This window comes from Xiphias gladius, chromosome 24 (assembly GCF_016859285.1).
Source record: "Xiphias gladius isolate SHS-SW01 ecotype Sanya breed wild chromosome 24, ASM1685928v1, whole genome shotgun sequence".
In the NCBI taxonomy this organism is placed as follows: Eukaryota; Metazoa; Chordata; class Actinopteri; order Istiophoriformes; family Xiphiidae; genus Xiphias; species Xiphias gladius.
In genome coordinates this window covers 23,188,853-23,213,244 of record NC_053423.1, presented here as the reverse complement: position 1 = coordinate 23,213,244, position 24,392 = coordinate 23,188,853, and the positions used below count along the sequence as shown (strand labels likewise).

General features: G+C 41.9%; 1 protein-coding gene across 1 annotated transcript in view; it reads right to left on the bottom strand.

Annotated features, from left to right (window-relative positions):
- LOC120786325 (glutamate receptor ionotropic, NMDA 2D-like) overlaps positions 1-24,392 on the bottom strand; it is a 119,032-nt gene that overhangs the window by 24,648 nt on the left and 69,992 nt on the right. The window contains exons 8-10 of the mRNA XM_040121729.1: positions 23,206-23,411; positions 18,458-18,626; positions 12,918-13,071 (exon numbers count right to left, since the gene is read on the bottom strand). Coding sequence (XP_039977663.1) covers positions 12,918-13,071; positions 18,458-18,626; positions 23,206-23,411 — 529 coding nt within the window. The remainder of the gene's footprint in view (positions 1-12,917; positions 13,072-18,457; positions 18,627-23,205; positions 23,412-24,392) is intronic.

Below are 24,392 nucleotides of genomic sequence, written 5' to 3'. Positions count from 1 at the left end.
AAGCCACTGTAAAGCTCCGTGAAGCCGAGGGGAGCCGCGGATTCAGCTGATGATTCTCTGTAGGTTCGTCGCTACGAGGGACGCCAGTTACTAGACTCTTTTTACGACACGCTTATACGGTGACGTTGGCTGGCAGGTCACTGATTCAAAATTTAAGTACTTCTCTATAACATGAAGTATTTATGATTCAAGGAGCAAGAATCTAAGTCAGGCTTTGGATTAAAAAAAAAAAAATCCCCGTTTATCAATAGCTGAGAGTTCGAACTCAAAAACTCAGCTAATCAGCTTCATTAGTGGTTGTGATTTAGCCGGATTTGATTGACAGTGTTCTGGCAACACAAGCAAACAAGCCCACGGCTGTCATTAAATTTTGATTCCCGGTGAGTCCCACCCACTTCAAGCTGGTAAGCCCAGCACTGACAGAACAGCACAGACCGAAGCCTCTCATGCGAGATTATTAAAACTGCCTCAGTCTCGACAGAGCAAGTGCATATTCATGCAGGGTCCCAGCAAATTGAGAAAATATGTATTCAGGGCCTTTAAAAATCACTAAACCGGACGCCTCAAACACAGTTCGGTTCAACAGCTGAACTCCCTTCTCTAAATCAGCGGCCAGGAAACATTTATATACAATTATATGCAGGTTGCATAGCAACAGAACTCGCAACAGCTGCCGCGATGAACTGTGAACTGTTACCTCTCACTGGTAAAACTGACATTAACATGGCTACGACTGAGCTGACACGTGAGCCGAGGAAAGGCCGCACTCGATTCCGCGCTGGGGTGTTCCCCGCCTCCACCTCTTCTCCTCTTTTCTCACAGCACAGCGGCTTGTCCTGTGTCTTCGCTCACTGCACTTTACATGACCGATTTCAAACCAAAAAAAAAAAAGCAAAAAAAGTATTCTCTGGTGACGGTGTATTCTTTTTAAGTTTGCAATGCCGTTGGAAGACGAAGCCAAAAAGCTCATTTTATGCTTTTAACATGAGGATAAACGGAGGGGCTGAAGATACAGTGAAAACCGGCAATATTCTTCACAGAGACGCAGTCAGCTGCTGGTCACACCGTGTTCATGTCAGGTCAGATTCTTTAGTAAATAGAAGCAGTCAGATGGGACAAAAAAAAACCAAAAACGTTTTCTGTCTTTGTGGTAATAGGAGGTAAGACATGTCTCAAATCAGGAGGGGTCAGAGAATACACTAATGCTGGTCTTCAGAAATATGGAAATGTAGTTTCTGCCGCCTACATAAGCCAAAATGTAAGTGGTGAACATTTTGAGAGCTGCTGTAATTTCACAGAGGTGCACCTCATTATGCCCAGTGGTGTGACATGACTATTCACATGCTATTTACTTTATAATATAAATATATACAACACGTGGTATATGATGTATAAAATACACACTTTTGGTTTCTTTGGAATTTAAAAACTAAAATTCACTTTCATTTTGCTTTCAGAAACTCGGGTCATTCCACAGTTGCATGACAAAGCAAATGAGCAGCTTTATACTAAATACTGGAGGTAAAAAAAAAAGAAATGAGTGCCAGCAGTAGGTGACTTGTTGTTGTTTTTTAATAGGGGGGGCTGGCCCATCAGGAGAACCCCCCCCCGCTCTGATTTTTAGGGTCATTTACTAAACTCGCCAATAATTATGACATTAAACACTCAATTTGCAGCACAACGATTTGAAAAACTTGAAAATTTTGAAAAACAACAAATGAGAAGAGCAAAACAAACAAACAAACAAAAAAAAATTAGCATCCAAGGGCACGTTAGCTCCAAGCTCTTATCACTTCTGACCAGGCCTCAGCCGCGCTGCTGCCGCACTCTTTCCCCCCGTCCGCTGTTGAGCTCCTCTACAAGAGATACCATATGCAGGATCTTCATTTAGGCCTAGCCTGACCCTTTGATTTAATAGAACTGCTATTAGGCTAAATGCGCATTTTGTTTAGGCATGTTCTTATACTGGACGTGGACATAAAGAATTTTAATGCTTAGTGCAGGTTAATTTCCTCAGTCACGTTACCTGCTCCACTCCCAGGTTACACCAAACATCCCAGGTAAAAGCAGGACCTGTAGTCAAGTCTCCCCAGAATATTTTGTTATGGATGTGGCTTTGTCTGGGATGAGTGATCATAGGAATATTAAAGGATTATAGGACGGGCAGCGGTGTCTCGCTCCTCCGCGACTACACGTTTCTACGTGTCTCTTAGATCAAGAAGGGGACACTACTCTATAGAGTAAAAAGGCTACAGTGTAGTACAGAATTGAGTATTTTTAGTATATATTTTGGAGATTATTATAGATCCAAGAGGAAACTGACAGAAGGGTGAGAAAAAGGCGCATTCTCAAACCCATCTGCCATTTCAGCGCCACGGACAGCTCCATGGATTCATCGACACACAGCAGAAGTTAGGCTACGGATATTTCAGAGTGATGGTCGGGGGCCATGGATTCTAACTGGCACATGCCTCAGTCAGATAAAGGATCAGTGGGTCAGGCAGACCAGACTTACACACTCAACTGAAACAACCCCTCTGCCCCTGCGCTCCCTCTCTGCTGCTGCTGTGGGATGGAGAGGGGGCGAGGGCAGGTTAACAAGGGGGATGCATTTTGGTCATTTTGCTAATAAGGTGGATGGCACGCCCCCCCTCCCCCTATCCGCAGGTGCTACTCAGTGCTAGTCTAACTGCTGGCTGAAGAAACGAGCAGATACCTCTGAGATTTCCCAAATTAGTCGGGGATTTGCTGCTAACACCGGCAACAGCAGCAGAGGCAGCTGTAACACTAATCAAACAGCGCCGGAGAGACGGTCTGAGCTGCTGGGGCGGCTCGTCAGCACCTTCGTCTCTCAGTGTTAGCTGCAGGAAGAGACTCTAAATCAAACTCCACCGTTTGCTGAAGTACCAGAGAGCAACAAGCTCTGTTTACATACGCGGCTTTCGGCTGAAGCTCACCTGCGGAGAGTTGTACAGGGAGGGAGCAGGTGGAGGACTTGCTGCCGGGCAGGGTTAGTATGCTTTCATGTGGGCCTGTCACACTGTGTGCCATGTGGGCTGAAAGGCTGAAAGTCTGGTTGAAACCTAGGTTTAATATTGTTGTTTATGAAATCACAGATGCTGTTTTGTTCATGGATCATTTATTTCATTGTGTCTGTATGATCGATTGTTTCATTAGATTTTGGTAGAGAGGTAAATTAATTTCTGCACAATTTAAAAAAAAAAAAAAAAGGAAATCATGCGCACAGATTTTATTTTTTTTTCCTAAGGACACAATGTGCCTGGCATTCAATTGTTGTTTGGATGTCTTGTGATGGACAATAAAACTTTTCTGCTTCGGATTCTGGTTGATGTCACCTGCCAAAGACAGAAAAATTTTAAAATGCTCCTTTCTGGGGCTCAGGCATTTTTAAAAAACATCAGCCCTGTCACAGCTCTTGAGCTCCGCACTTCCAGACAATTTCCATTTACAAAGTCATAAGCACCACAGGTCAGGACCATGCAGTCTATTGAAAGATTAAAACAGGTTGGTCTCTGATATGATATGATCAACACCTGCCTCGTTGGAGTCAACAATGAGCTTTATAAGCTTCACAGCGGTTGTGTTAGTTGCAGGTCTCCCGTATTGGACGTGTTAGATTGCGGCAGCACTTAATCAGTTGGTGGCAAAATGTTTAGCACAGATTGTTTTTCCCAACGTAAGGCAACTGCATCAGTGTGTCAGCACACTCAAGTGGTTCAATGCCTAAGACAAAATAACTTGTTTGTGGCACATGCTTTATTCTTATTGGACCCAAGTGAATGTAGACATCAGAAGTTAAACTATTATACCTCAAGACTGCTGCGTACCCAGTAGTTTACCTTAACTATATAAGCTATTTAAATGTGGCTGAGTATGTTTTCGTGATCTTTCTCCTGGATGAAATGTGCGTTATGCCTAGCTTCTTTGTCCCATAGCATTTGTTCAGCGTAGCTTAAGGGAACTGATTTAAAAGTGATCTCAAATATTTGACGGTGTTGTGTGATTGTGTGCGCGTGTGTTTGTGTGAGGACTTTGTTTTTTTTCAACCAAAGATTGCAGCAACTCAGTGAAGAACTAAGCAGTGAAAGGCCTGAACCATCTTGTCGCAACCGCCGTGAGATTAGCTTGTAAATGATGCGTGAGAAATAGTAAGTACGCAATTTTGGAAAGACAATCTTTTTCATTTTTCCTTTATAGTTTCTTTTACTGAACACCAGTTGCCCTTATGGATGATGCCTGTTAACTGCGGTCTCCGGGCAGCGCCGGATGGATTGACAGATACGTGTCGCCTCATTTGAAATTTCCTCGACAGGTGGAAGAAACACTCTCCGCTGGATTGAATCCAGTCACATGCTGTATATCCCTGTGGTCCAATCCAGATTGCCTTGGCAGAGGAAGTGTGCAAATAATTACATGATGCAGTGCAAACACTGAAGGCTGCGTTTGATTCATTTTCTGGCGGGAGAGGAGCGCAAAGCAGCTGTCAGTCTTGAGTTACAGTGTGAGGAGCTTTTATTGTTTGACTTCACATTCACGCATTCTCTCAGCGAGTCCTGGTGTTCGTCTTCCGGTGGCTGCGCATCCATTTCGGACGACAGTAGATCTGTTTTTATAATCATAAAAGAAGACATACAATATGCCGTTTGCCAATGACGCCCTCTTTAATAATCCACACCTGGGAGCTGCCAGGTACAGCAACAGTCTGGAACCGGTGCCAGGGAGCAGATCCACTGGAGCAGACGGGGTTAAGGTCTAGGTTAATGAGGTTTATGTGCCCTTCCTCTAGGGCACTTTAGCAGCAGTTGCCCAGTAAACTGACAGCGTTACTTATTCATTTTGCTTGCCAACATGCTCCCAGCAGGTCCGGGGATTCACACTGGCGACCGTATGAACACGAGCGCGTCGGGTTGCTGCTACTCTTAATGCCTTCGAGTGCTACGTCTGAAAGGATCAACACAGTTCTGAGTCTGGGTGCAGGGCTGGTTGATCTCTGCAGGGAGAACCAGAGCAGCATAAGCCAAGGTCGCAGAATGCGTGACATGACGTTGACATGATAATGTGATTATGGCCAGTAATTAGAGTGAGGTATTCTCCAATTAAGACATTTACATGGATACCATTGAGAATTCAGTTGCCATATGGAACGTACGACAACCAGACTATTTCCATACATAGTCTCCCTCCTCTTTCGTTCATAAAGTTACCATGTGAGTTTCAAGTGTTTGCAATGCAAATATTGCACACAAACTGTATATTATGTAATTTAATGAACCAGGAAGACAGCTGCATAAGAAACCTAGAACTGCGTTTTGTTCAAAGCGCTCTGTGGGGCATTGATCAAACCACTGGAATACTGCTTCTGTGAAGGATGGGTTCACCAATTTTTCATTTTTTGCCTTAAAACGTTCAGGTTCCCATATGAACAGTGAACCGGGTTTTACTTGCTATAGTCACCCTTCCCATTCATCACCGGCCATCAAAAGATCTCTTCCTAATGCGCTTTCAATATACAAACGTGATGGGGGACAAAATGTGCAACCCTTGCTTTTGGCAAAAATGTATTCAGAAGTTTATCTGAAGCCCAGATGAGGTTTCAGCTTTTAGACAATTGGATCAGGTAAATGTCCTTCAAAGTACAGTCTTTTATGTGTAAAAGTCCCTCTGTGTGTTTCTGCTGAAAGTGTTTTCTTGCTGAGATGTAGTGGAGGGATGGTGACAAAAATAGAAACTTCTGTTCTAAAGAGACTGCAACTTTGGAGGACCTTCACTGGACCTGTCTGACTTGGATAACTGAAATATATTATATCAGCTCCAGCTAAACCTTTTAATATATTTTTGCATGGAAGGAGGACTGAGACTTCTGTTGCCCGTTACTTGCATTGAAAGCTCATTAGGAAGGGATACTTTAATGGCCAGTATGAAAAGGAGGAAAGATCGGAGCAAGTATAAGTTGTTTCAATGATCATACAGATTTAAGCATTACAGCATGTGGGTAACGTAGGCACCAGGATTTGACAAGAAATGATGGAATAAAAAAAAGACGAAGGCTGTGTCCAAAATCACTCTCAATTTACAAGATAGTGAAACACACTTACTGAACACACAGAATAAACACACAAACCACTGACCGGTTGTGACTGACTGATTAGGATATATTGTCTGATATTATATTATACATCAGAAGGAAAAGTCTCAGTGAAGGAAAAATACAGTTTGACTTTTATAGTTTTCCAAAGACAAAGAACAAGAACGGAATTGGCTGTTTGCCATCGGATTTCGACCAAGCGGCAGGAAGCTGCGAGGTGTTCACGTGCCAACGTGACCTGCCCACATGCACAAAGATAATGTGACAATTTCAGGGAGAGGGGCCCTCTGCTTGGTGATGACACAGAATAGCTGGATTCACTTAAAATTCATCAAGCGTAGAATGAATAAATGATAAACTAATGATTCATACCAGTTTTACTTTCACATTCCCCCTTTTTAATCAAACATTACCCATAAAAACTCAGCTCTCTTTTTACATATAGCTGGAGCACTAACTACACCCCCCTATACAGTGCAAGGAGGAAAAAAAAACCTCGAGATGATAGTATGAGGAAGAGAAAACTCGAAATTCAATTAATGGTTATCAGAGTCATACAAGCATACATCAGACCATTCCAAAATGAGTGAAAAGGGGTGAATATGCTTTTTAGACCCAATTACGGCAAATAGAAAAAAAAATCCATAAAGATAAAGGAAAACGGGCCCTCTGCTTAGTGGTGACACAGAACATCTGGTTCCACTTAACATTCCTCCGCTACTCTCCTCAAAGCGTAGAAGCATAGAATGAATAAATGATGCACTAATGATTCATACTAGTTTTACTTTCGCAGCGTGCCATTTTACTTGAGTGTCCGAGTGTGTAAACGTATCCACTGTACAGTGCACTCCAAAATTCCACGATGGAAAAAAAGTTGTGTCTACGGTACGTGCCCTCCTCACGCCGACAATCCCACAATGCAATGCATGTTTATGTCACCACGAGGCTGACATTTATGGTTTTGGGTGACATGTGTCGGCAACTACTGGATGGATTTGGCACGTTCATCCTCTCAGGATAAATTCTAATAACTTTGATAATCCTCTGGCTTCTCCTCCAGCGCCATCACCAGGTCAAAACTTCGATGTGACACGTGCAGAACTAATGACATTCCCAGGAGCTTCAGCTGTACTATGTGTTTGGTGCTAATTAGCAAATGCTAACACGCTGACGCGCTAAACCTAGGCGGTGAACACGGTGAACGTTATACCTGGTAACCATAGCGCCACTGTGCCCTAGTGCCGCTTCCCAGAGCTGCTAGCCGGGCTGTGCACTCCTTGCGTTTTTTTTTTTTAACCATCGTTTTTATTTCCCATCGTGGGTCCAACAGTGCCAGAACTGACCGCTTCCAAGAGCTTGACAGGAGAGTATGAAGCTTGTTACCAGAGACATTGTTCTGCTGAGAGTTTAGGAAATGAAAGAGCTGAATCTACTGGATCTTTTTTGATGCATTTCTGGACCATCGGGTTTGATTTTGTCATGCTGTCTAAATTGTATTTACGGTAAATAACTATATAAAATGGGACTATTTTATTGTTGATTTTTTTTAATGTACTGTATTTGCATTTAATTGTGAAAATGCATTTTAAAAGAGTAAAATGTAGTACATCTGTGTACTTTGTCTTTATCCATACAGAGTTGCTACCGGAGCTGGGGTTTGTCTCGGGTCAGGTGTCTCAGCCTATCGCCTGTTCATATGTTGAAGCAAACACTGGAGACACGGCAGGACGCCATCCTGTCTGAATTTAACCTCTAAAAACACGTTGACAGGGGGAAGGTGAGAAAGGTTGAACTTTATTCAGACGACTTCGATGCAAAGGGGCAAGAACCTGGAGACAACCGACTGCACTTCTATTAATTCCCTCCAACAACTGCAAACAGATAGGTGTTCTGCTCCATCTATCTGCAGAACAGTTAAAGCCGATCAGCGCTGTCAGTGGTTTCACAGTCGTATAATATAATTATAATTTGCTTATCTTTTAACAAGCTACTGGGTCTTGAAAAGGAAAAATGTTGCATGGAAACACAGACGCTTAAGAAATGAACTTTTTCCTCCAGTGTTAATGTCGTCAATGAAACAGCTCTTTTTTCATGATGAAAACAAAATCACACGTTGTTGCACCTGCCGAGTAAAACGGTTTCCTCCGCCACCGGAATATATCCATCTTTTTTCAGTAACAGCTGTAACCTTAGCAAGCTTAGGAGACGTAAAACTTATAAATGCAATGATTAAAACGAGACTAAAATTTCACAGATGAAAACGAGACGAAAATATCTTCGGTTTATGTTGATTACACTAAAAGTAACAAAAATCGAAAGACTGAAATTTGACTAAAACTTATGTCCATTTTTTGTTAAGACTAAGACTAAAACAAAATCAAAATCCGGTTCCAAAACCGCTTTCATCATGCACCAGTATAGTGGCAGCATGAGAAAATGACTGCCTGATTTGAGTATGCAAATCACACACACACACACAGACACACACACACACACACACACACACACACACACACACACACACACACACACACACACACACACACACACACACACACACACACACAGAGGCAACAGTATGTTGCTGTGGGCCATGTGGCCCGGCGTCCTTAAGATAAAAGGCCCGGGGAGCCCTGCATCTCCGTCCAACCATGACGTGTTTCAGATTGTCTCCTAAATCTCCTCTGACAGATGGACAGATGTACTACTGCCGCCGTGTAAGTGTGAAATAGATCCCTTAAGGAGTGGGGGGAAAAGATCAGGTCTACGAAGGGAGAATATGAGTCGAACCATGTGCCTTAAAATGAAATGCATTTGATCAGAAAGGGAGAAAATGCAGGAAAACCCTAAATCAGCTTTTATTGCAGGCGGTGCTTCCAAGTTGGAAGTGAATGTTCTGGTAGGAAAAAAGGGATTAACAAGAAACAACACTGACACCATGCTTGAAAAAACAAGGGATAGAGTGGGGTCAAGATATGAGCTACTGCTTCAGATAATTACCGTTCTTTTTTTCTGGCTTGGGTACTGACATTAAAAACCAGCAGCTGATGTTTTTACATCATTATTTATTTAAATGTATGTCAGTGGGTTTTGTCGCGTAGGCCAGTTGTTTCCGCTCCTTTCGGGCCTCGGCATATCTCCGTTTCGAGCCGGTGACAGTGACCAATGCTGATGCTGGTGGAGGTTACAGAACACGACACTCCTGAAGCATATAAAGAATGTCTGTGGGCTGCATATACTGTGTGTTTGTCTAGAGCTGCTCAGCGCTCCACTTGATGGTAGGGGTGTTTTTCTGAGACGAGACGTTCGAAGCGACGGATCGTGTGAGTGAAGTGAATAATGTTACGAAACTCTGTTCAATAAGCAGACACAATATTGCAGCTAGCATGCTGGTGGGTGGATGGTAAAACACCAAATTTATCTATCTGAAAGCTGCTTTTCAACAAGAAATAACAGACAACTTTAGAAATTCTATTGTCGTAGAATTTAATGAGAGTACAGTATATCTAAGTTTTGGCATACTATCAATATATAAGAGTAAATATCAATATTGTTCTTTTTTTAAGTGCTGTCTTAAGTCTTAAGTTCTGTGTTTCACAAGTCTGATACTAAGAAATTTAACATTATTGTGCTCTAGGTCTATGTTGTATAGCCAGTTGCGCACAAAATATTTATCTGTGAAAATAACATGAACTTGACTGATCCATCAAGAGAAACTGAGTTATTACAGAACCATCAAATACAAATCCTAGAAATCCCTAGAAAATAATGGTTGAGAAATTCATGATTTGATCTTAAAAAAGTTATCCAATGTCAAACTAATTGTGTTAAGGACCGAACGATGCAAGATTTTTGCAGGACTTCAAATTCAGAATTCTAACCTTAAATGTTACAAGTGAAATTCAAAGGGGCAACCACTTTACACTGTAGCGGTGTGTTGGCACAGGCAGGTTTACGGCACAGGTGGAGGGTTCAAAAAGTAGTCGCCTGAGACGCCGCTCTGTGCCAACAAGTCATTTTGGTTGGGTTAAAGTCTCACCTGCGCAATACCCACACACAAACACACGGGCACACACACACACACACATACATGTGTCGTGCCTAATCCTAACCTAATCCTAACCCCAATTCACACCTCACCCCAAACCTTAGCCAGGACCTCAGAAGTGACCTTTTGCCTCGTTAGGACCGGGCTCTGGTCCCCATGAGGACCGCTGGTCCCATAGAGGTAACAAAAAGGCGTACACACACACACACACACACACACATGCACGCACACACAGGCACACACAAGCACACGCACACATGCGGAGCAGCATGTCAACCAACCGCTGCTCAGATTAAAACATCCGAAAATATCTGAAGTAGCCCTATCACTCTCTCTATCAAAGCCACTCAACCTCTCTCTCTCGTTTGTGTTTGGTTTATATTGGTACATGACAAGGCTCTCTCTCTCTCTCGCACATCCTTTATCCTTTTCTCTCTTTCTTTGTTTTCATTCCCCTCTGCCTCCGGCTCTCTGCTTCTCATCTTTCCATCGCTCCGAGCTCGGAAATGTCTGGAGTTAGTCTAAGACGATTTGTAAATGAAGGGGTGTCATCTTCGGAGAGGCCGACTCTGACTGAGACAATAAACTTTATTTGAGAAAAAGGGGTGAAAAAAATTAATAAATCACCCCGCTTTACTGTGGGAGCTCATTTGAATACTGAGAATATCAAAATCTAAAGTCTGCGTTACCGTCTTTGCTTTGAGATGCAAAGCCATGACTGTGAACCTTTTCAAGTGGTAGACAAAAGCATGTCGGAAGAGAAGGCCTGTTACATAATTGAGGATCATTTACAACACACTTTACGGGGGTTACATAAGTAATCGGGGCCGTTGTAGTACATTAGTCCATCCCTGGAAAGGCCATCATCTTTGGATTAAAGGAGGGAAATATATTTTTGAAGCATTTCGCTGACTGGTGGTAATTTTCTGAAGTCTCTTTCAAGTGCATGCCGTATATTCCCACTCTTTGATAAAACCCCGCATGAAATACATTTCACACCGTAGGAAGGCCCTGTTCACACTTACACAGTTACTGCCGCTAATCTACTCCCCCCACCCCGGTCGTTCGACCACCAGGCAACCACCGCTTGGCCTGTTCATTGTCGGAGGGTATTCTGGGTTTTGTACGCGCAGGACGATCTCTGACTGATCAAAAATAACCCCTTGTAAGTGGACTGACAAGCGTCAACATACCAGAGAATTTAAGGGGAATTTTCATCCGTGTTTGTGTCATGCGCTGCTCCGGAAAACATACGTTGCGAATAGAACCTTTAGATCCGGTCTGGCTTCCAAGGTTACAGTACATAACCCCCTTAATATAATCCATTAATAATCACTCAAATCTCTTCTGTCAGAGCCGTAGTCATAAATGATCACCTCATTAAGACTTTAACCTTTAAAACCTCTCGTTCAATTGAATTTTTATAGCTATGCAAGTTCAGACGAACCCCTATGAACCATCTCAGGACGTTTAACATTTACTTTTAATGTTTTGTAATTGATAAAGGGTTCTTTTTGCAGCCGTCGACACGCGGCAGGTTGTGAATGTTTTTCTTCCTTATTTGCCCAAGTTCGAGCGTGTCCGTGCTAACTAAGATTTGCTTCGTGTAAACGCATGGAAAATTCAGTGGTTTTAGAAAGATTCCCCAAAAAGTAAAACAACAGCAGGTCAATACTTAGAAACACTATCCCTCCCTAACAACTGCTACTGCGTCACATCACAAGATTCACCTTCAAACTCATGGCAGTTGCGTGACATGTGCTTTTTCAGGAAAGCTTTGCCACTGTGGCAATATATGTATGACGTCCCATATGTCATTTTAGTGTGATTTGGTGGAAGCAAGTTTCGACGATGAACCAGAACCTGAGTGCGAGAACAACATCAGAGCTGTGACGAAACAGAAAAATTCTGAAAGCTGAAATTCCCTTTCGGTTTCCTTTTAAAAACACAAACATAGTAAGTAGGACAGAGAGTGAGCACGAAATGTAAATCAACTAGCTGGAACAATCCAGTGGGGATTTTTACATCTGAAATACGCGCAGCTTCAGTTACATGCACCTTGATCCGAATCACGGTGTATTCCTACGCATATTTTCTTTATGCTTTATATTGGACGTATTTCCTTGGCTTATTATTAGCCTAATATTGCTTTTGTGGGAGTTTCAATGTCTTTGTCCTTATAGAGAACTTGGGCTGGGTTGGCAGCAGCTGATGTGCGTCTGTAAATCCCTATTTAATGTTCTGTATGATTCGGAGAGCTACAAAGAAACGTTTTTTTAAGATAATAGAGTTCTACATCCCTTTTTCATCATTGTACGGGAAGAATACACACTCATACGCACATGTATAATTCAGGAATCAGAGTCAACAACCTCTTAAGCTGCAGACATAATGTCAGGTTTTACTTTTGGCTTTTCGCTGAGCCTCTGCCAGGATTCAAGCTGTTACACAAATCAACTTCAAATTGTGTGTTTTCAAATTGTGAGGTGCACCTCCCCGGGAGGGGGGGACTTGGGAGATTTGCCAGTGGGGTCGAGAGTACCTTGTATGCTAACTTACTGGCTCTTGGAAATATCATCTAAGGGTTTCCGTAGTTCAAGGTGAAAAGCAAAAATTTGACATAGTCACACAAGCAGCTAAAATCATTAAAAGTGTAATCTATAGACCTCATCCTGGATGTGATTTAACTGATTTCTGTTTGTCACTGCACTACCATGTAATATTGCCCATTTTGAGCGAATGCAACTCAAGACAACAACTCACCAAGGAAAGCAGAGGGCGATACGGTGCCATTGCTGCGGGAAACCATGACGCTGATGCCGGTCTCCACGAACGGTACGGAAAACTCCACGACCTCTGACCTCTCTTCATTAATGGTGAGAGAGCCGATTGCCATGTCAGCCCTGTTGGATACCACCTGGAAAACAGGACGCCTGAAGTTAGGACGACTGTTTGTGATTCAGACGGCTCAAAAAAGTGTCAATAAAAGGTTCAAAAGATTTTTTTTAAAACAAACAAAATATTAAATTTATCAGTAAATCAACTGTCATGAGTTCAAATCCCTACTACCGTTTTGCTGCATCGATTTTTTCTCTTCTTTCTTTTCTATAAAGTGTATCCTCTTATTCAAATGCTGAAAAACATCATAACATTTGTGAACTGTACACCCTCCAACAAACAATCGCCTTGAGACAGTGCTGTTCAGAGAGAAAAGTACTCTTCCTCGGTGCATTTTCTGTTTTCTTTTTTCTTGGCATGTGACCCGAAACGGGGCTGGGCTCCTCCCTCAGAGCTCTTCTGACAGCTGTAAATGAGGCTCAGGTGGTCAGAAGGTGAAGAAGTGAGGGGATTCACAGCTCTGTCATGTTTCACCTGGCAGGAAACAGAGGTTACTTGACTGCAGCTGAGGGACTGTGGAGGTCAGAGGAGCTGGCGACTGACCAGAAGTTCATTAGTCTGAGCCTTGGCCTGGGCCCAGGCGTCTGTGAAAGACAAAAGGCTCTGTGGTCCCTCAGCAGACACCACTGAGACACGTTTCACCACACTCTTAAAGTCAAAACCCTTCCAAGTAATTTTTTTCCCGTTGTGCTCCCTGATACACTGGTGTTTCTGGACTGCGCTTCACTGTTTTCGACTGTCAATCAAAGAGTAGCGGCGGCGGGGTGCGGTGTGAGCCAACGTGAAACCAGAACTTCAATGTTCTGTTCCAGATTTAAGAAAACCTCATTCAAAATCACACAGACATTTGTAATTATGCAAACATCTACAAATCCTGCCTAGAATCTTAGCAACAGTATGTTGTGTGGTTCACTTTATATGTCTGGATAATAATGATATAATAAGAATAATAAAAAATTTAATTAGAGTCGTGTGGTTGTCTGCCATCGCCAACCAGTGAAGCTGCAGTTCACATCCATGTGAAGACGTTGACAGAATTTAATAAAAGTATATAATATAGTATAGTGTATGATATAATAAATGTATTATTTGTTGTAATGGAAGTTACCACTATATTGACATGTATGATTCCAGCGAATGGCCAGAAAAGTGTTTTTGCAGAACATTATGATGTCACATTGAAGTCGACCTTTGACCTTTCGGATCACGACCTCAGTGTATCCTGTTAGACATTTGTGTGAAATTGTGTCATAATTAGTGAATGAATTCTTGAGTTATGTCCAAAAATGTGTTACGCGAGGTCACAGTGACCTTGACCTTTGGCCACCAAAGTCTAATCAGTTCATCCCTGAGTCCAAGTGAACATTTTTGCCAAGTTTGAAGAAATTCCCTCGAGGCGTTCCTGAAATATCGTGTTCACGACAATGGGACGGACGGACGGATGGATGGACGGACGGACGGACGGACGGACGGACTGAAACACTGGCTGAAACATCTGCTGTCGCGCGTTCTGTAAAAAACCCGTTCAACCATTCAGAACCATTTCCATTTCCATTTGAATAGTCTGACAGTGACCCAGACCATCTTCTTCCTGGTCTTGTCCTCTGTTCGTTAAAACTGTTGCAGTTACAGGTGCTACTGAACTGGAAAAAACGAAAAAAAAAAACAAAACAAGAAAGGAACCAGTTAAGCGTTCCAGTTCGTTGTTGTTCTTGTGTTGTTGCAGGTTATGGGTCAGGTTATGGATCTCAGGGGTTTTTTCATCCTTCTTCGTGCTATTGCATTAAACTTAATTAGAAATAAAGCTGTCATCGGATGTCGATCTCAATCAAGTCAATGGTAATTATTCCACTTAATTCATTTAGGTCATTTCAAATATTTGAATACAGCTATGTCTGAAAGCAGCACGGGTGACATTCCTGTTCAGGAAGTGCTTCATCGCTGCATTGACTTCACATTGGGAACAAAAACTATTATACAGTTGAGGATGAGAGAATCTTAATGGCATAGGAAATTGCTGCCTGATTGGGAGGCGTTCATGTAAGGAAGGACAAAAAGTTCAAGGCTGATGACATTCTGAGAAATAGCAGAAATGAATGTCCAGGCGTAGGCTTTCAATGGAGGCGCAATGACACGGAACAAGTCTGAGGAAGGCGGACAAACTAACCTTGGTGAAATTTAACTCGATCAGGGTGTCAGAGGAGTTTAGGTAATAGAATAGAAAAGAATACAATGGCAGTAAAGGGAAAAAGAAGAGGGCAGACGGTGAGATAAAGGGGCGGAAGCGTGAAAAGCAAGCAAATAGTAGATTCTTCTGCTATTCACAACAAAAATGTCTGTTTCAGATTAAAAAAACAACAACTACTGTCACAGATACTGTTACAGGAAATATCCAAGGACAGGACGTTGTGAGATATAACAGTTTTCGCACAGACTCAGCTGTCCCTGTCCACACATGTTCGTCTGCTGCCGTAATTAAGCAACTTAATGAGTCACTGACAGAAGCTGGGCAGAGGCAGCTGGGGATGGAGAGAGAGACACACACACACACACACAGAGACAGGGAGAAAGAGAAACCACCTATTTTTCTGAGGCCTGTCTTAGACAGAAGCCCTGTAAAAAGCAGCATCAGGACTCTGGGCAAAAAGTGATTCTGTCACACGATGTGCGTGACCCTGTTAAAACCTGACCCCTAAGTTGGATTTATACTATACTACATTTTATTCTTTACGCTATATTCCAGCATTCAGTGGTTAAATACTTTGGTTTTTACAGTACAACATGGGCTATGCTGTCACTAGCTCGAACATACTCAAAAATCCAAGTACTTGTACTGCGTCACCTGACTTCCTCTTTTTGTTCCCGTCATAATTACTACGGCCACTGGAGGTCACCTGACAACAAAACGTAACCACGCTGCTTGCGCAGACGAACTATGGGGTCATCTTTTACAGGACGACAGTCTCTCTCTGTTGGATGATCCGACTTTTTGCCAGATCCCTATCTTCTGGCAACCCCTCTGTCCCGAAGGGAGGGCTACTGTCGGTCTAAACGCAACCCTACTGAGTCTCTAGACCTAATCCCAACCCTTGCACTTCCCTCATATTTTCAGGCACAAACTGCTGTGTGCCAGTCCCAGTACAGGGGACTGCGTTAAAGACTTATTGACAGGTGCGTAGGATCAAAAACCGTAGCCTTCGAAGGAACCAAGAATCCCACACACTGTCAGTCACCTTCATGATTTTTTTTTTTAAACAGGCACGTAAACCCAAGAACAGGCTCTATGCTGAAATGGTAGAGATAATTCTCAGTAAATGGCCGGTGGTTTTTGACAAAACAGTGTCAAATGGGAGTCCGCCATTTTCCGAACCATGACCTAAACCTAATCCTAAACTTAAGCCTTAAAACCAAATCTGAAACCTTAAACTTGTGAGGACCAGAAAAAAATGGCCTCACTTTCCAAAAATATACTCACTCTAAAGGTCTAAAACCAAAACTGGTACTCAAAGAAACAAGACCACACACACACACACACACACACACAGATAACTCAATGCTAAACCAACTTCATTAATCCAGCCATCAGAGGGGGATTGGCATCATAGAAACAGCAGAGTATCTGCCAACACACAGACAGTTATGTACAAGTAGTCTCTCAGTCTTGTGTTGTCCTCTCTCTCTCTCTCTCTCTCTCTCTCTCTCTCAGTTTCTCCAGCACTAATCTTTCTGACAGCCTCGCTCCATATTTTCTCTCTTCTTCGATTCGGGTCCAATCCTCTCTCGCTGGGTCGCGTTTTAAAGGATTTGAGAAAGGATAAAAAGAATTTCACGGGAGCTCTCAAATCAAACCCCATTTTTGTAAACACAACAAATGAAAAAAAAAAAAAACAGAATAAGAAAAATTATGGTGCTACTATAGAGGGAAAATAGAGAATTAAAAACATAGCTACAATATCTCACTGCGACACGCAGAAAAAAGGGTCATGGTGTGTTTGTGATTTGGGTTGCTAAACTTTCAAATAAACTCCCAGAGGATGTTCAGTGGGCAGGCTGTCTTTTTTCAACTTTCAACTGAACACACATTTTTATTGCATTTAATCTCTCACCCATGTTGCTGTCACTGTGATGTTTGTTTGCTCTGAGCTCTGCACTGGTTATGAATGTTTCATGAGAGGACATTTTTTTTTTTTTGTATGTTTAGCTTAGTCGAAGGAATTGTTTAACATGAAATAGGCCTATTTGCCTTGTAAGAACCCAGCTGGAGCCAGGGCGTTGTTAGCCTAGCTTAGCACAGGACTGAGTCCATCTTCATACTTAACGCACAGATTGATATCGATCTCACTCACACTTTACACACAGGAAAGTAAATAGTTATATCTGGCAAATGTTGAGTTATTCCTTGAAGGAACCGATAACACATCAGATGTTACCTATGGCATTCACATTAAAGGAATACATACATTTTCCTGGTGATCAGTTGAAATGTAAATATCCGTTTCCGATTGGGTTGCAGGTGCATGTTAAAATTGGGAGAATTAAAACTAATAAACGTGCTCAAAAGTTTAATTACCATTCAAATTAAACTGCAGGTAACCATAGCGACAGTACCTGCTACAGTTCCTGCTTGCTAACGGGTATTTATCTTTAAAAAATGGATGACAATTTGAATTAAGTGACCATGTCATAAAAGCAATAATACACTTCCAGTGTCATACCCATTTCGATTTATGGTGTTATTTTCACATATCTGAAACCCCCGGTGATGTATTGTCTCTTACTTTAATTAAAATGACTTATTACTGTACCTCATCAAAATGTGTAATCACTGATACAATGCATTAGCCATTAGCAACAAACTATACTTTGATTATTTTCAATCACACTGAGATTCCATTTTATTTTCTATATAATTAAACTTTCAAGGGTTTAAAAATGTCTAAGTCAAGCTCCAATTTGCTTGTTGCTGTTTAGATGTTTGTGGCTACTATCACTCAATATAGCGTAGTAGTAGGCTGCTAAATTTCTAGCATGAATCCCCTTATCACCCGATCACCATGCTAACCGTCTTTGGAACAGAGCAACCTTGCCTGTAATTGGCAACAGTGCAGCCCCGACCTGGATAAGCAGCTGGATGGATGGATAGCTGAATAGGTGGGTGGACCATGCTAGCGTAGCGCATATCACTTAACACAAAATATGTTGAAATGTTAGCACTGACTGCCACGTGAAAACTACAGAGAGGACCCCATTATTTAGTTCCTCTTTTCTTTTTTCGGAAGAGGTAGGTTCAGAAAAAAATGTGAAAACAAGTCAGTCTTCCAAAGATACAAGTTATTCTTAAGCTGTAGAGGCATATTATAATTATCCTTTAAATAACATATTATAATTAACACTGAGAACCTTACCTCCCCGACCATGCCGTTCCACTCCCCATCAATGTTCTTCCCGTGCCTGCCGTTAGTCACCAGGTAAAGGTCATAGGTGAAGCCCACAATCTTGGCCAGACGCTTAAGGACGTCGATGCAAAACCCTTTGCAGCAGTGCTTCATGGGCCCGGCGCCATCCACCACCAAACTGAAGAGATAATGTGAGAAAAGAAAGATAGATGAATTGGTGAACATGTTTTTTTTTTGTTGAGATTTTAAGATGTTTTATCAAGGATGCTTTGACCTAGATAGGCTGCTTACCTGTTATAGAAATAATTTTTTAAAAAAAAGAGCGAGTGTTGCTAGGTGAGTGAGAAAATTAACAGATGAGCACCTCAGAGAAAGACTTTTTGGCAAGGGAGTGTAAGCGGATCAATAACGACAGTTTGGGCTGTTGTGTTTGGAGACGCAATGGTCGACAGGTCAGACAGCTCAGGAGGATAAGTGCTGCATTATTAAAACAGAATAAAACTCAGTTTTGTGTTCTTGGAAGACATCAAAGTAACAGAGCTCTGCAAAGGCTTCTTTCCTCAGAAGCATCATTCAGCGAACACTTCACCAAGAGCATCATGAGCAGGTCTCACATATGGGAATCCAAATACATTTAGATGACTATCAGTCAAGTGGCCGCAGTGTCCTCCAGCCGCTCTCCATACCAAGTGCCCATTTGATGGTCCCTCAGACACGTAGCTGCGGCAAACTCTCAGCTCCGCTGCCCAGCAACACAACTTGCCCAACGGGCAAACTGTTTTTACTACAAGCCACAGTAAGGTCAAACCTAAAAATCTTTTTCCTACAAATGAAGTCCAGCCTTAGCAGAAATGAAAGGAAATACAAGTTGTGTTATTGTGAAATTTTGGCTAGTAAGGATTTTTCATGGTTGCGATATGTCATGTCACAGCCATGATTCTCTTCTCGTTTATGGGCAAATAATGTCACATTGTTGACACGATGTATTTCTGATTCCTTAACCATTTACACACAGAAAGACTCTACATGATGTATGACAATGCAATTGCTACACCAAATGTTTTTATATTCACACACATTACCTATTCTGTGCTAGCGGTACATGTGCTAGCTAGCAAACAGACGCGTAATGTCACAACAGCGTCTTCCACAGAATCGATGAGTCTGCGGCAAATGTGGTGTTAGTTAGCAGATAACTAACAGAACGGAAATCATATTTAGGTGACTGACAGATGCTATAGCAGCAATATTTTTCTGGCAACTTTGGAGCAGTAGAACAAGCTATAAACACAGCAAAGTTATATTATTATTACCATATAATTGTCGATATGGCTAACACGTTACCAAACAATTGCGTGTTCACAGATCCAGCAGTCACAGAGCAACATTAGCGTTCATTTGGAGCCACGTGGAGCCGCTTTAGCCGCTAAATGGCCCAATACGTCCAAAAGCTCGTTGCTGACCTTATTTGTCTGCCTTGTGGTGCTGGACAGGTACTGTAGCGTACAGTGGGTTTATCAAAACTTCTTTTTTTTATTACTGAAAACAGTGCTAAATGATGATGAAAACAACACGATTGACTCCTTTTACATTGTACAAGGACCTTTTTTGGTCAAACTATTTGTCAGTCCCCATTTTTGAACTAACATATGAACCCAGGTACATTGACATTTTGAAGCCCAAAACTTCAGAAAGTTCTTACCAAAGGTAAGAAATGTTTAGAGAAAACTGCAGTTAAGTTTAAGTGTGTGGTTGTGCCCCAGTAATTTATGTTTTTTCATTTTAAACACTGAACAAATAAATCACGACCTTGGTGCTGATGACGGGAGAAAATAAAAGCATAAAACATCTCAGCCACTGCACTGAGGTTAGATAAGAGGTAATAAGTTGTGGCAGATAAAAAAAAGATAGAAAATCAATTAAACAGTAAATTCATAAAATACTGTATATATTAAATAGGAAAGAGAAAAGGAAGACAAGCAAGTTAGGAAAAAAATCTTGAAACAAAATTGGTCAAAGTAAGTTTATTAACAAGACAACAAACTCTCGGCCAGTAAAATGTGATGGAGGATGAAGTTATTTATTTTTCCACTGGCCAGGTCATGTGCTGGCAGGAAGGAAGCTTATCGGGGATAGACCAGGAGCTCAGAACACACACACACACACACACACACACACACACACAGGCACAATCTCTCTTTCTCCCCTTGACTTATTTTTTTGCCAGAAACGAACCTTGTGCATACAAAAAACAGGAGAAAAAACTTATCATATAGGATAAGAATTACTATGATACATGATATACAGACAAGTGACAAGTTTAAGGAAAAACCAAAATAAAGTGTCTTAGTAAGGTGCTGGGCCACCACGTGCAGCCAGAACAGCTTCAATGTGCCTTGGCATTGATTCTACAAGTTTCTGGATCTCTGCTGCAGGGACGAAAACCTTTCTTCCAATAGATATAGATATAAAGATATTCCCTCATTGGGTGTTTCGATGATGGCGGTGGAGACCGCTGTCTAACACGTTGAACCGAAATCTCCCGTGGGTGTTCAACTGGGTCTAGTTCTGGTGACTGTGAAGGCCACAGCGTATGACTCACGTCATTTTCATACTCATTAAACCATTCAGTGACCCCTCGAGCCCTATGGATGGGGGCACTGCCATCCTGGAAGAGACCACTCCTATGAGGACGGAAATGCTTCAGGTGATCACTCAGAACAGCGTAACAGAGCCACGGATCCCCTCACTGTAGGGGTCCGGCATCCAGGCCTGTACCGTTCTTTTTGGTGTATGCCACACATGCACTCACCCACTTGTCGAGAATATGTTGATGGATGACTCGTCTGACTATATCGCTTTTTTCCACATCTCTGTAGACAAGTGCCTGGGGTTTTTGCACCGCTGAACTCTTAAATGTGCATTTATCTTTGTGAATGAGGGGTTTGTGTGTGAATGCGCATAAACCCCTCATCGAATGCATCTTTATGAATGCAATGAGGTGTTTATGCCCTGCAACCCTACTATAAAATCCCTCCCTATGTAATTGTCAATGACCTCTTTCTTGCTGACACAGTTTGATCACGTCCTTCATTGACACTGTCAGTCACCCGAGGAAGAGTTGCTCTTCTGGTTTTCCTTACATGTGCCACCGTCATCAAATGTGTGCTGTCGACCACATTTTCCGACCCTATTAACTGACGTCTTTCCCATAGATCTCAATGCAGATGTCACTTTGGTCACTGTTCCCATCGAAACACTGGCCAGTTGAGCAGTCTTTGAAACTGAAACTCCTGCCATCCGTGGCCCAACAATGAACCCTCTTCCAAAGTCACTTAGATCTTCTCCTCTTGATACAAAATCAGAATCAACTGGGCCCACTCAGCATTTTTATAACTGCCACAAAGCATGACTGGATGTTAACCGTTTAATTGTACCCATGCAGTGCACCTGTATGGAAGCATCTGCATTGGTCATGTTTCTCCAGTCATTTATTCAAGTTTTTCCTTCAATTTGTCACCTAGGAAAACACAAGTTATTAGAAATCAGTATTGAATGGATATCAAGTTGATATCGTATCTTTTATTACATATAGTTTTATGAGTAGGGAGCAACTCACTGTAGATTGGATTAAATCATTTCACATGTTCTAAGATTTACATCCATTGATTTCCTGTGAAAGTTACACCGGCTGTTTATTATCTGGATTGATTAAAAGACAATTAACCATACTTTGCTTCTTGGTTTCAAATTTCCATTATGGTTTTAATGAACAGTTATAACAAAATCATGCTTGGTCTTAATTGCGTGCTTTGATGTGGTGCCAGATGACTTTTAATATATCTATAGCAGCTGTAAGGCAACTTAATCTTCTTTCTGACATAATTAAATTAATTTGTGTAGATGGTAAAGATTTTCTGTCTTGTTCACGCACACTTGGCCAGAAATTTCAATTTCGCAAGCGATCAGAGTATGGGACCTTTTGGTTTTATGGTTTCAGGATGGTTCTTATCTAACCACTTTTTGAAACTTCTTTTCCACTTACGAGGAGGGATTATAGACTGATAAGGATTTAGAGGAAAAACCACTAGGAGACGTCAAGGTTAGAAACGACTTTTTATATAGTAAACAGACTTCTGTTCCGCGTAAAAGTGCTTCAATCAATTCTCAGATGGAAAAATTTGACATCTATAGTATTCTGTTCCTCTCTGCTTGTGGCCATGATAGACTGCAGGTCGTCCTGCCCTGCCATGTTCTTTGAAGAGTTACAAAAACATATTTCAATTCCATCTACACTTATTTTTATAGTAGTTGCTTTTTTTTTCTCCCATTTTTGTCTAAGTAATACTGAATTTTAAACCTCTCATAAACTTCTCTAAGTGAGTCAAACTTGAACCAGAAAAAACTAAAAAATTGACTGTTCACCAATGCTGTGATGAAGAAAGTGGCATTTTGCTTTAATAGCCATAATGGGCAGATGACGATCGTTAAAAGTCAAAAAGGTTATAAACTATTGTTGAGAAAACACCAATTTATAACACAAGAGCTAGCTAATATGCAAGTCTGGAAAAACATTTTCTACTTCTAAAAGCGACCACTTTATTTAACAATGTATATTTGCAAACCACATGAGAGTGAATTAGATCCAGTGTATCAAATAAATATAAATGTGCACACCAACTCTTGAGAACTGAACCTTGCAGAGTTCCTCCAACTTTGATGTCAGTGTTTGATATCCAGAGGTGGTGGTGTATTACCTGGAGTTGATGGGCATGCGGCAGGGTACAGAGTCCCGGATGCAGGAGCTGGTGCCCGGGTCAGCAGGCTCCACAATGACAAAGGGCCTCTCCTCCAGGGTGACCACTCGGAGGTGTTGGGAGTCATCCAGAGGCTTCAGGAAAGAGCCGTACCGAGACCAGGGATGGTATCGAAGACGAAGGTGTCCGTTCTCCCACCAGCCCACCTGGAGAAAACACACAAACACACAGATGATCAGGTCCTCAGCTCTCGGGGGACTGTGGCAGAGACCCGCTGATCATATTTCTACATTTTGCAGCTGCAAATCGACAAATACATGCTTAATTAGCTAAAAAAAAAAACTTCCACGGTAGCTGACACTTTCACTTCGAAGGTCCCCACTTCCCTTGCCCCAAAAAGAATCCCCCAAAAGAGAAGTTTGTATTAGATGTTCATTATACTGCTTCCCCTCCCTTGCAAACACAGAGAAGTAGCCAATGACTAACCTCCATTGACATTCTCACCCCTCAAGTCCTCACCCCTGAGGATGTGAGTGTAACAGTTTTCCAAATTGAAGATAATACTATCAGTAACCTATTTTTCTGTGTTTGGTCTCGTTGCATCCATTCGCAGTTCCTATAGCCTAACCTCTATATGGAAAACTTCAAGGGACAACATTACGGATCACAGAACAAAAGGGACCTGAAAACTCTGATAAGAACTTGGTAAAGTGAGTTAGTTGAGGGCCACAGGTGCTTCAGCCCTGAATCACTGTTTTAGTGGTCTGTTAACTCAAGCTTCTAGTCGTACGCTTCTTTTACCCGTCCTCCACAGCTGCATGCTTTTTCCTGCAAAGTTGTGTTTCAAAGCCTGAGCAATGACCTGGGGAGGACATTTTGGGTGGTGAGGGAGAAGTAACACAACCCTGCAATGAGTCTCTGCCTTGGTTGTGTTGTATAATGAGCAGTTTGTTCATGTTAACTGACCTTTTTTTTATGCTGCCACAATTTGTATTATGAAATACAAATTATGACTAAGACGAGACGGTTCAGACAAATCTGTTCACATTGACTGAGGATGTTACTGAATGGATGTACAACCACAACACAGCAAATGTGCCAGGTCTATGGTCGTTTTCTAGCCGTGGTGTCACACATAAAGATGTAATTTTGCATACAACCAATTCTCCTGTGGATCTCCCTGATGG